This window comes from Myotis davidii, unplaced genomic scaffold (assembly GCF_000327345.1).
Source record: "Myotis davidii unplaced genomic scaffold, ASM32734v1 scaffold149, whole genome shotgun sequence".
NCBI lineage: Eukaryota > Metazoa > Chordata > Mammalia > Chiroptera > Vespertilionidae > Myotis > Myotis davidii.
Genome location: NW_006352194.1, coordinates 3,240,959 through 3,254,166, shown reverse-complemented (window position 1 = coordinate 3,254,166; position 13,208 = coordinate 3,240,959). Strand labels below are relative to the sequence as shown.

The following is a 13,208-nucleotide window of genomic DNA, read 5'->3' as shown; positions in this document are numbered from 1 at the left end:
AAGAATAATCAGGATGAAGAAGCAACAACGGCTCCGGTTTACCGACTGCATCCGTCCTGGGGGCTTCACGTACATACACAATCCTATGTATTTATGTTTTCATACCTCATCCTAGTCTCAGTCCTCATAAGAATAAACCCATGCTCCCGACTGCGGAAACCAAGATTCAGAGAGGTTAGGGAAGCTGCCCAAAGACACACAGTGAGTGTGGTAGGGCCGGGGTTTTAATCGAGGTGAGCCTGTCTCTAGACACTTGCTCCTAACCACATGATGAAGATCCTGGTGCTCAGGGAAAGTCCTCGAGGCTGTACCACGTTGCACCCACCTGGGGTCCCCAGGGAGAAGCAGGTGGGCTTGGAGAACTCGCTGTATTTAGGGTCCCCGCAGGTGTAGATGGTTCTGGCGCTGAGGCAGTGGTATCCACTGGCATCCGCCTGGAGGGGGATCTGGACTGGCTGGCCGTGGGGAGTGGCTGGAAATCGGGTCTGTTTGGAGAAAGAAGCAGAGGTGAGCAGACCTGTCGTGGGAACTGGCTCTGCACAGCCAGGATGGGGTGGGGTTAGCAGCTGGGATCTTGCAACTTCTTTTCCTGCAATCAAGATCAAGTGTTCAAGAAGCACTTCCCAGAACTATCTGGCTTATTTTCTGCTGAGTTTCGAGGTAGAGATGGTCTGGGTTCAAAAACACCCCTGCCATTGAGGGTCACTCCCTGCCCCCAACCCCCAGCCCCCTGCCCAGGGACTGCTGGCCTTCACTTTGAGGGGCATATCCCTCAGACTTCCTGCCCCAAGGGCATCCCAACTTATTTAGGAGGCATCATTCTGCCATCACAGACAGAAAACTGTTGAGTGCCCATCCAATGCAGGAGCCACGGGCCACATGCGGCTCCTGAGCAACTGAAGTGTGACCAGTCCAAACTGGGATGGACTCTGAGTATAAAATACACATCAGCTTTCCAAGACCAAAGGAAGAAGAGTGTCAAATATCTCAATAACTTTATATTAATTACATGTTGAAACGATAACATTCTATTGGATGAATTAAAGTCTATAATGAAAATTAAATTCACCTGTTTCTTTTTATTTAATTTAACAAGGAACATTTAAAATTACACATTAGGCTTGCATTACATTTCTTTTAAAAAAATATTTTTATTGATTTTTGAGATAGGGGAGAGGGAGAGAAACATCAATGCGAGAGTGGAACATCTATGGGCTGCCTCCTGCACACCCTCTACCAGGGATAGAGCCCATAATCCAGACATGTGGCCTGACAGGAATTGAACTGGTGACCTTTTGGTGCACGGGATGATGCCCAACCACCTGAGCCACACCGGCCAGGGCTGCATTACATTTCTATTGGAGAGTACTGGTCTAGGGCAGTGGTCGGCAAACTCATTAGTCAACAGAGCCAAATATCAACAGTACAACGATTGAAATTTCTTTTGAGAGCCAAATTTTTAAACTGAAACTATATAGGTAGGTACACTGTTATTAACTTAATTAGGGTACTCCCAAGCTGGCCTTTGCTAAAAACGTCCTCAATCTGATTGAGGTACGTTCGCTGAGGTCGACCCCTTCCAACTCTCCCCTCCACACTCGTCTTGTATACTTGTTTCGTCTATCTCCTTTCCGAAAACCAACTTCTGCACAGGGGCCATGAAGTTTCAATTGCACTGTACGTGCGCACCTGCACATGGTATTTTGTGGAAGAGCCACACTCAAGGGGCCAAAGAGCCGCATGTGGCTTGCGAGCCATGGTTTGCCGGCCACTGGTGTAGGGTATTTGTAAGGTTCTTGAAGGCATGGACCACATCAAGTGGTGTACATCCTGGGAACCAGAGGATGCAGGAGGCCAGGAGTGTGACTGTTGGTTCAGTGAAAAAAAAAAACTGAGTAAGGATGGGGTCAGTCAACTATACAGCCTGTGGGCAGACCTGGCTGCCAGCTTTTTAAAAAGTGACACTGGAAAGCACCTAAGCCTGTGCATTTACATACTGTCTCTGGTTCCTTTTGAGTTACAGATGCAGAGCCCAGTAGCGGTGACAGACTAGAGCAGCGGTCGCCAACTGGTGGTCCGTGAGGTCCGAAAGGTTGACGACCGCTGGGCTACAGGGTCTGCAAAGCCACAAATGTTTACATCTGGCCCTTTACAAAAAAAGTTTGCCAACCCTGCCATAAATACATACAGACAGACCGACACACGTGCACCCTCAGAAAACAAGTCTGAAACTGGATAGATACCAAAGACTTATTTGAGGTCATCCCTGGTACTTTCGGTTTTCCCTGTAGAGCTCATGTGTATTTTCTGACTTTTCTATAATGAATCCAGTGGCTGGGCAAGCAGGCCTCCTGTAGCTCACCATAGTTCAATCAGATTTTATTGTTAAAAAAACACACAAAAAAACCCCCAACGGGTTTCATAATTAAAAAATATATATTAGTTAGAAAATGCCTGTGCTGTTAGCACCTGTAAGGCACAGGGACAGGACGCCCTGTACTTGGCCTCTTAGGTGGAGAAGGGCAGGGATATGCCAAGAGTGAAGGGTATATGGGAAGGCTTCCTGGAGGAGGCGTGCAGGTAGGAGGCTGGGAGGGTGAGGACACTAAGGTTTGGTAGGGCCGGGGAGGAAGGGGGCACAAGTAGGGGGCAGGAAAGGGGCACCCACCTTGTTCCCAGTCCCCTCCTTCCAGAAATCCACCTCATACTTCAGATCCGACGGGGGCATGCAGGGGGGCAGCTGGTAGGTAGCATTGACCTTCAGGACCTCCTCTGTCTGAGTGACGGCCAGGACGGGTGGGGCTGGCTCCACTGCAGAAACAGAACAGGACTTGTCAAGACCCTCTGGGGCCACGGTGCGCCCACTGCCCCGCCTCCAGGTGAGCCTGCTCCTGGCCCAGCCCAGAGAGCTGTCCTGGAAAGGGGAGCCGGGAAGCAGGAGCCTCCCGGCCATTTTGTTCAAGCCCTAGAGGGGATATCACTAGTCCCATTTTAAAGAAGGGAAAACTGAGGCTGAGAGAGGTGACATGACCAGGCCAAGCTCACAGTGAACCTGCCTTTGTTCATGTTGTCCCTTGTACCCTCACACACCACTGGCCTGCCAGAATCCGGCCCTTACGTATCAGTTTTCTATGGCTGCTCTAACACAGCACCACAGACTTAGTGGCTTAAAACAACCCACATCCATTATCTCATAGTGCTGCAGGTCAGAGTCTAGCCCAGTGATGGCGAACCTACGACACGCGAACTCATTTTTTTGGTTGATTTTGGTTGATTTTTCTTTGTTAAATGGCATTTAAATATATTAAGTAAATATCAAAAATATAAGTCTTTGTTTTACTATGGTTGCAAATATCAAAAAATTTCTATATGTGACATGGCACTAGAGTTAAGTTAGAGTTTTTCAAAATGCTGACACGCCGAGCTCAAAAGGTTCGCCATCACTGGTCTAGGGTATAGTGACTATGTACTATGCTCTGGGCAAGGAGCTGAAGGGAATAGGAGGTGAGGCTTCCATGGGTCCTGGCCTGCAGGAACTGAAAGAAATTAGGGGGAAATGAAATATGAAAACTACCAAAACTCAAGAGAGAAAGTGACCAGGGCCACAGTGGAGGGCAGAATAAGGCAGGAAGGGTCATTCGGGCTTAAGGTGTGCTGAAGGAAAACCAGGAGTGCTTCAGGGAGGAGGAGGCAATCAGGAGTGCTTCCCATCGGGTCTGGGAACAGCCATAAATCCTAATGTTATGGGGCGGGGCCACAACATTAGTAACAAAGAAACAGAATTTCCGGAGGATGAGGCACAGAAATCAGGACTTTAAAAAGATTCCCAGGTGATTCTAATGTGCAGCCAAGGTTGAGAACCACTGTGCTAGCAGAACAGCCCCTGTACCTGCCTCCCCATCTTTCCTTCCCAGCCAACATTCCTTCCTTCCCGTCCATCCTTTCTAACCAATCAGCCTACTTTTCCACTCACGCATCCATCCTTCTTTCCTTCCCATATATCTTTCCTTCTTGATTTTCCTTCCTTCATTTGTTTGTTCACTTCTCCTCCCCCTCCCCTTCCTTCCAGCCCTCCCTAAGCAGCCAGCCTTGCTTCTGTGCTAACCATTGATCCACCCATGTGCCTTTCCTTCCTGTCCTCCCTCTCTCCATCCACACTTGCTTCCTTCTAGTATAATAAATGCCTGTATGGTTCATGATCAAGGCTGTGCTCCATAGAAGATCATAGTAGGAGGTACCAGTTGAACTGTGGCATTGTGGTACTCCCCTAACCCCCTGCCATGAAATCAGGTTGCTTGGACCCGGGCTGTGGCCAGGGCGCTGCCCGACAAGGGGAAGTGGGAGACAGATGGTTGCACAGCAGTGCCACTGAGCCAAGTTCTTGGACAGAGAACCTTCCACTCAGTCCCTTACCCACAGACCTACCTTCAAAAAGGTACTCCAGGTACTTGGACTCCACCCAGGGGGACTTGGCGTTGGGAGAGACCGCCCGCACACGGCCCTTGAACTTGTTGAACAGGTCCTGCTTCTCCAGGCACATCAGAGAACACGTCAGCTCCTTGGTTCTTGCGCACTTTGCCACTTTTCGCCACCGTTCAGGGGCTGCGAGAAAGCTGAGGGAGGAAACAGACAGGAGCATTGGGCCATGGACTCAACTGCCTGGGACCCGGGGACTTACAGAACAAGTGATCACTCATCTTTCACCCATGCATCCACCCATCTGTCCTCCATCCGTCCATCTCTCCGGCTCAGGCTCTGGAGAGACACACGTGAGTGGGAACTGTGGCTCCGGCCCTCACCAGCTTTGGGACCCTGTGCAGGTAACAGCCCTGAGCCCCAGGCTCCTCCCGTCATATGTCATGGTGGCTGCTATTGCTAGTACCAGTAACAATTTTCCACGTTTATTCGTTCAGGCACTTATGGACCGACCACCTGCTGTGTGCCAGGCACCTGCTGGGGGCTGTGTGGATGTCAGAGGGGGACACGCAGGCCCATGACTCCAACCTCCTGAGAACGCTGAGGTCCACAGAAGGGACCTGAGCTCTGGGCATTCTTCCTGGGGAACGAGCAATGCATGACAGACAAGGCGCTCCGGAACAAATGCTGGTGGGAAGAGCTGAGAGATCCCCATCACATTAATAAGATAAATCCTGGTAAAGGCAGTGACAACAGGGTCACATGGGAGTGGCTGCTTTCTAAAGGTGGCTCAGAACAGCTGAGGCCACAACAACAGGAAGGGCATCAGGTGAAGGCCCGGGGAAGGGTCCGCAAAAGCAAAAGCCCTGCGATAGGAAGGATCCAGACAAGAGCAGGAAGGCCAGTGTGGCCGAAACTCAGTGGACCAGGGAGGAGGAAGTTGTGCACAGACTGGGGAGGAGGGTGGAGAGGGGGCTGGGCAGAGCAGGTGGCCTCGCCGTCGTGGTAAGGAGTTTGGATTTTATTGCAAGTGTGAGCGGAAGCCACGGGAAGGTTCTGAATAGGGGACTGATCTAATTTATGTTTTTAGAAGATTACTGGTACACCAGCGAGGAGGCTGCAGCCCTGATCCGAGAGATCACCGAATGGTGGTAGACTTGGCGAGAAGGGATTGAATTCAGGATATATTTTGGAGCAAAAATAGACAAACTACAGGAAGAAACAGAAAACCCATAATCATAATGAGAAAAAAATTTTAATACAACTAACTCAGTAATTAACAATTGAACAAAGATAATGAAAACATATAAAAAAACTGAACAAAATAATTATGGAAGTTGGCCTAATGAACATGTATAGAACAAACTGAACAAACTGCTTAAGCCACACTGTTGAAGCCCTAACCCCCAACGTGCCTATATAGTAGTCCCCCCTTATCTGAGGGGGATATGTTCCAAGACCCCCAGTAGATGCCTGAAACTACTGATAGTATCAAACCCTTTATATGTCTTTTTTCCTATACATATATATCGGTAGATGCCTGAAACTACTGATAGTATCAAACCCCTATATATATGTCTTTTTTCCTATACATACATATCTTTGATAAAGTTTAACTTACAAATTAGGAACAGTAAGAGAGTAACAATAACTAGTAATAAAGTAAGACAACTATAACAATACATGATAATAAAAGTTATGTGAATGTGGTCTCTCTAGCTCTGATAACCAAACTGATAATTGTGACAGCCACTAAGTGATTAACAGGTGGGTAGCGTAGACAGCATGGATATGCTGGATCAGGGGGTGATTCGTGTCCCGGAATGGAGTGGGATGGTGCCAGATTTCATCACGCTCCTCAGAATGGCGTGCCATTGAACACTTAGGAATTGTTGTTTTTTGGAATTTTCCATTAAATATTTTTGAGCCTTGGTTGACTTCGGGTAACTGAAACCACCAGAAAGCAAAACCACGAATAAGGTGAGGCTACTGTATTTGAAAACAGGCCCTTTAAAGATGATATTAATGTTAAATTGGTTCATAAGGTTGGGGTTCTAAACCAGGAAGACGGTGTTCTTAAACGAAGAGGGAGGGACCTCGGGGATGCTCGCACACAGAGAAAAGGCCAGGTGGGGAGGTGGCCACCTGCAAGCCGAGGAGAGGGGCCTCAGGAGAAAGCAGACACACCAGCATCTTGATCTTGGACTGCCAGCCTCCGGAACTGTGAGACACGAATTTCCGTTGTGTAAGCCTCGCCCCCACCCCAGTTTATGATATTTTGTTATGGCAGCCCCAGCAAACTAAGTTAAACGCACTCAGATTTTGGTACCATAGTGGGGTGCTAATGTAACAAATATTGAAAAATGTGGAAGTGGTTTTGCTACTGGGTCATGGGTAGAAGCTGGAGAGTTTTGAGGTGCACGTTGGAAAAAGTCGAGACTGCCTTGAAAAGACTGTTGGTAGGAATGTGGGTGTTCCAGGTGATTCTGGGGAGAACTCAGGTGGGAAGGAGGAACGTCTTATTGGAAACTGAAGGGAAGGTGATCCTTGGTATAAAGAGGCAAAGAATTGCAAAACCACAGAACTGTCACCCACCTATGAAAATTACTAAAAATTCCATGTCAGTATTCAGTCTGGGTTCAGATTTCCCCACTGTCCCTTACATGTCTTTTTATAAATAACTAGTTTGGATCAAAAGCCTGTAGAAATCCCCATGCAGAAAAAACAAAAACAAAAAGAGAGGCAAAGAGCATGGTTGAATCTTGTTCTAGAGCTTTTCGGAAAGTAGAAGTTAAAAGTGATGAACTTGGGTATTTAGCTGAGGAGATTTCAATGTAGAGTGTTAGAGATGTAATCTGGTTCCTCCTTTCTGCTTAGAGTAAAATGAGGAGAGAGAAGAGTAATAGACAGAAGGAACGGTTAAAAACTGAAGATTTGAAAAATTCTCAGCGCATACAGGTTGCAGGAAGCGAGAAAGCACATTCTGGAGAGAATACCAAGAGTGGGGCTGAAAATCTTTTGATAAAGAGGGCTTGGTTGTGACTGATTTCAGGCTTTAGGTTAGGAATGCTGCAAACGAGCCTGGAACATCTTGTCATAACAATAAAAGATGTCAAAGACAACTGGGTCAAGTTCAAAGGACTCCATTTGGGAGGTGACAGAACCAAATCATTATCTAGAAAACTGGCAAATAAAAGGGGGGGGCGTAAAATCAAGCACGGATCCTGTCTTGCCGATTTGAAAAGTCCCTCTGAAGATCAAATACTATACAGAAAGCATCTCTTTATAAAATAATTGCCATCAAAATCAGAGAAATAGTACCATTAGAAGAGTACCATTTTGCAATTCTCGCAGGTGTTTAAACAGTGTAACGAGAAGGACACTATTGTAAAGGTCCAGAGGGTGGCCTTGGAGCTCTTTAATCCATGTATCCCGCCCCACGATTTCCAGCCGTGTGACCCTGAGCAAAAGGCACTTGTGGTGCCTCAGTCTCCTCACTGCCTCCTCCCTCAAAGGACCGTGAGAGATTAAATACGGTTAATGCATTGCCTCAGGGCGGACCTAACAGCACACACACACACACAGTACATGTGAGGTGCTCTCTGCCTCCTGACACAGTTCGACACAGTTGCTTCTTTCGAAAGCTCTCTTGCAGCCTGTCCTCCAAGCCAGGCCCCCGTCAATCCCATCTGGGTGCTGGGGTAGAGGGATGGCGACGGAATAGGCAGAGCACAAACCCTGGGGTCAGACAGGATTGGCATTTTCTTCTGGCTCCATCGCCAGCTTCCTCACCTCTACAATGGGAAGCCCAGCGCCTGCCTGGTGATACTGGGAGGAAGAAGCGAAATACTCATTGGAGGCGGAAGGGGTCCTGAGTCCAGAGCGGCTTGCTCCCCTTCCTGCGTCCTCCTCCTCCTCACCGATTCTAGATCCATCCTCCCGAGTGTGTGCTTTTATCAGCTCACTCTCCCACTAGAGACCCTGCCATGATTCCCGTCTGTGTGCAGAGATGGTGAGGCCGCTGGCGTTTTCAGGTACCTCTGGGTGGGTAGTGGCTGCCTGGCCTGCCAGGTTGGGAAGGCCGCTGGCGAGGAGGCTCCGTGGGGAAAAGGGTGAACATCTACTGATGCCCAGCACGGGCTCTGCAGGAGACCCACTTGCCCTCCCTCATCTGCCCGAACAACCCCAAGCCCTGAATCCAGGCCCCCCCCACCAATTCCATCGCTGGCCCTCATCGCTCCACCCAAGCCCTGCTCCGACTTTTCTCAAAGATCCACCCTCACCCCTGGCAGGCCTATCACCTGTGCACTGCTCTCCGCTCAGCACCATTCCCACCTTCAGACCTTTATCAAGTGCCCTCTCCAAGCACCTGCCACGTGCCATCTCCCCAGGGACCCAGAGAGCCGGCAAATGCTGCCCACGCGGAAAGCAGCTTTCCCAAGAGGCCCCTCCCACCCCTGCCACCTCCTCAGCCTCCCAGCCACAGCCTGGAGGCTCCCCTTTACCTCTGATAGGCCACACGATAGGTCACGTTCTGGGGGTTGCCGGGCCCTGGGAGCCAAGTGAGGTACACACCGAAGTTCCGGGAGAGCAGGGTCACGTTCTGGGGAGGGGCCAGATGGGGCCTCCCTGTGGGGGAGAAAGAGGCCCTGAAGCCTGGAGCTCCTGGCTCACCTTGACTTGGGTCTTTTGGAGCTGAAGAGTGGCACGGCGGGCAGTGTGAGGAACCAGGAGCCTCTGGGCGGCTGAAGTGTGTGTGTGTGTGGGGGGGGGCGGCAGGCATGGTGGAGGCTGGGGACCAGGATCCCTGTGACAGTCACACCAGAATGGCTGTACTGCAGCCTCGTGCCCTCCCCAGGCCTAGCAGCCCACCTGCCCCCCAGAGGAAGCTCCTGCCCACTCTGACACCTGACGGTTCCAGCAGACCATAGAGCAGGACCATCTGGGTCTCCTGGACGACAGGAGGGAACAGCCCCAGGGTCTCAATGAGCAGGGGCTCTGTCTGGTTCTCAGCCACATCCCCAGAGCCCGCCTGCAATGGTCCCGGCACGTAGTAGATGCACAATAAATATCTGAATAAATCCTATATAATAAAAGGCTAATATGCAAATTATACCCTCGGGAGTTCGACTAACCAGGAGTTTGACCGCTTGCTTTGACGTGTGCTGACCACCAGGGGGCAGCGCGGACTGAATGAAGGCCCCTGCCAGCGGATGGCAGCCAGGGGAAGGAAGGCCCAGGCCAGCCCTATCCATGCACAAATTTCGTGCACCAGGCCTCTAGTACTGTGATAACTTGGATTATTCTGAAGACCTTCTACCTGGTTTCCCTGCTTCCAACCTTGTCTCCACACAACAGCAGAAGTTCAGATGAAAGTCAGATCATGTCACTCCCTGACCCACTCCTCTGCCCCTTGCTTCCTCTTCTCCAGCCACACTGGCCTTTTTGCTGTTCCTGAGGAATGCCAGGCACGCTCTGGGAACAGCCATGAACAGCCAGCATTACTGTCTCGGTGACACTTCCCCTTCTTCCCACTGATAATCCTCTTCTGAGACATGCACCTGATTACACAACTGCCCAGTTCCGTGCCCTTCCCTTGCCTGCAGAATAAAGTCCACAGTCCTTATCACAGTCCACGGGGCCTGCCCAGCTTGGCCTGGTCTGGCCATCTAGCCGACCTCTTCCCCACAGGCTCTTAGGCTGCGCCAATCCTCCTTCTTGACCTTCTCGAACCACTGAGTTCTTGGGGATGCCTCGGAACCCAGGTGTCTTAGACTGCCAGGTATCCAGCATCTAATCTTGTATTTATCTATTTTTGTTAATTCTCACCTGAGGATATTTTTTTCTATTGATTTTTAGAGAGAGTAGAAGGGAAGGAGGGAGAGACAGAGAGAGAGAGAGAGAGAGAGAGAGAGAGAGAGAGCAATGGTTGCCCTCCCACGGCTTCCAGGTTCCTGGTTATATAGATTGGTTGCCTCCTGTACATGCCCCAACCAGGGCTGGGGATGGAACCTACAACACAGGTATGTGCCTTGAACAGGAATCAAACCTGCAATCCTTTGGGGTGTGGGCCAATGCTGTAACCACTGAGAACACTGGCCAGGGCCATCATCTAATCTTTTAAAGACTCAATTCAAATGTCACTTCCTCCAGGGAGCCTTCCTGGACATTTCTAAGAAGTGGTGATGCTAGCAGCTAAGGTGTGTTGTGTCCTAACTATGTGCCAGGCACTATGTTAACTACATTGCCTGCATTTCCTCTTTCAAACCTCCCCACTCCCCTAGGCAGTTGGTACTAATCGTGATCATCCCATTATGGATGAGGAAACTGAGGCCCCTTCAGCTAATGAACTGTAGAGTCAGAATTCAAATCGAGGCCTAGCCAACCCCAAAGTCTGAGCTCTTGACCACACAGCCTCCTCATGGGGCCTGTTCAGCTTTATTCTTCTGACATCAATGGGCCATTATTGATCAACAATATCTATTGATGACTGTGTGCCAGAGGTTTCAACTCCATCCCTGCCCTTCAGGCACTCTGGTCCCATGGAGAATTCAGTGCCCTGAAGTGCCACCAGGGCCACGACAGAAATCCATACAGATTACAGAACAGGTTACAGAATGGCATTAGGGAGAGTCAGGCCAGTTCTACTGATGGCTCAGCTGGGCTCCCTACCCCTGGCCTTTTAGGCCCCAATATGGGTGCCAGTGTCCTCAAGTCGGAAATGGATCACTGGGATGCTGGTGCTGCCACTGCTCCCAGCTCCTGGATTTTCTAGCGGATGACTGGCAGGAGGCCAGCATCTGAGCTTGGCCACAGTGGAGAAATAGCAGCTAGAGCAACTACCCTTTTTTGAGCTTTCAACAGCTGCCAGACACGGGTTTGGCATTTTATACACAAACCTCAATCAATCCTGAGGACAAACCACCCGATGGGGTAGGTGTCATTTCCCTTTCGTGGAGGGGCACTAGGCTGGGAGACAGATGGTGAATCATTTGCTTGAGGCTACACAGCTAGTTCGTTGGGGAGCCAGGATTTGAACCTGGATCTAGCTCAGTGGTTCTCAACCTTCCTAATGCCGTGACCCTTTAATACAGTTCCTCATGTTGTGGTGACCCCCAATTTCATTGTTACAAATTGAACATAATTAAAGCATAGTGATTAATCACAAAAACAATATGTAATTATATATGTGTTTTCCGATGGTCTTAGGCAACCCCTGTGAAAGGGTTGTTCAACCCCCAAAGGGGTTGCGACCCACAGGTTGAGAACCCCTGATCTAGCTGAACTTCACCCTGACTCATCACACCAGTTTGTGTTGCATAAATTAAAAATCCCTCAGGAGCCCAGGCGGTGTGGCTCAGTGGTTGAGCATCAACCTATGAACTAGGAGGTCACGGTTTGATTCCTAGTTAGGGTACATGCCCGGGTTTCAGGCGTGATCCACACAGTAGGGGGCATGCAGGAGGCAGCCAATCAATGATTCTCTCTTATCATTGGTGTTTCTCTCCCTCTCCCTTCCTCTGAAATCAATGAAGAAATATAATTAGAAAAACAAAATATATTTTTTTAATAAAATGAATAAAACTCTCCCGGGGAAAGTTCAGTTAGGTCTAGACAAGAAAGGTACTGAGTTTGACAGTGACACTGGGAGACAGAGGGTCACGGTTTGATTCCTAGTTAGGGTACATGCCTGGGTTTCAGGCGCGATCCACAGTAGGGGGCATGCAAGAGGCAGCCAATCAATGATTTTCTCTTATCATTGATGTTTCTATCTCTCCCTTCTTCTCCAAAATCAATAAAAATATATTTTAAAAAATAAAATGAATAAAAATCTTGGGGAAAGTTCAGTTAGGTCTAGACAAGAAAGGTACTGAGTTTGACAGTGACACTGGGAGACAGAGGACCCCTCCTCCCCTCCCTCCCACTGTCCCTCATCAGCTGCAAAGACACTCACTGCTGGAGGCACCAGGGGCTGGGGCATACCTGCGCTGACCTCAGTAGGTACACAGCCCCGTGTCAACCACCCAACCCACAGACAGAGCCGACCATGACTGCTGCAGCCTGTCTTCCCTGTTCTGCGTCTCACCTCTGCCTTCCTTCCTTCTTGGGCAATTCCCTTAATTGCTCTGAGCCTCAGTTTTCTACAACGGAAAAGGGAGAAAATAATATCTACGTAATGGGATGGCTGGGCTGTACAGCTTAAATAGGATAATGTGGTCCCAGCACAAAGAACCTGCTCAATGAAAGTTGTCTCTAAATATAATTATTAAATTTTTAGATTATATCCAAGGACCCGTCCAGGTCTTAAATTGTGAATTTAATTCTAGGAAGACATTCTGGGGACAATTTCAGGACCACCTCCCTGGACTGGTTGGGACCTGGTGGTTTGGCCCTATCCCCAGGTATTTTGTACCCGCCACCTTGTTTACCCTCCATGGGGCTCAGCAAGAAGGCGCCCTGACAGATCACCTCGGGGCACCGGCTCACCGGGGCTCCTGTCCCCTCAGGCCGGGGTGGACCACCCGACACCCCGCTGGAGAGGACTGCGGGGCGGGCAGGCGCTGGTCCGCCTTCCTCTCTAGGAGGCTCGAGCGCGGAACTGGCGCAGAGGGCAGGACTCGGGGAGAAGTTAACATGCACTTTAGGAGCAAACGCAGCGGCTTATCGCTGTCGCGTTCCCTGCTCCGCTGCAGCCGCCCTGGCGTTCGGAAACGGGTGGTTTTCTCCGGGGAAGGAACGTCCAAGGCTCTGATGAGCGGGCGAGGCGACCAGCGCCCCGCGGGCTCGGGCGG

At 49.9% G+C, this 13,208-nt stretch overlaps 1 protein-coding gene across 1 annotated transcript in view; it reads right to left on the bottom strand.

The window, feature by feature from the left end:
- IFNLR1 (interferon, lambda receptor 1) overlaps window positions 1-13,208 on the bottom strand; it is a 16,185-nt gene that overhangs the window by 2,777 nt on the left and 200 nt on the right. The window contains exons 2-5 of the mRNA XM_015557196.1: window positions 8,922-9,045; window positions 4,426-4,613; window positions 2,669-2,811; window positions 265-485 (exon numbers count right to left, since the gene is read on the bottom strand). Of these exons, the coding sequence (XP_015412682.1) occupies window positions 265-485; window positions 2,669-2,811; window positions 4,426-4,613; window positions 8,922-9,045 (676 nt within the window). The remainder of the gene's footprint in view (window positions 1-264; window positions 486-2,668; window positions 2,812-4,425; window positions 4,614-8,921; window positions 9,046-13,208) is intronic.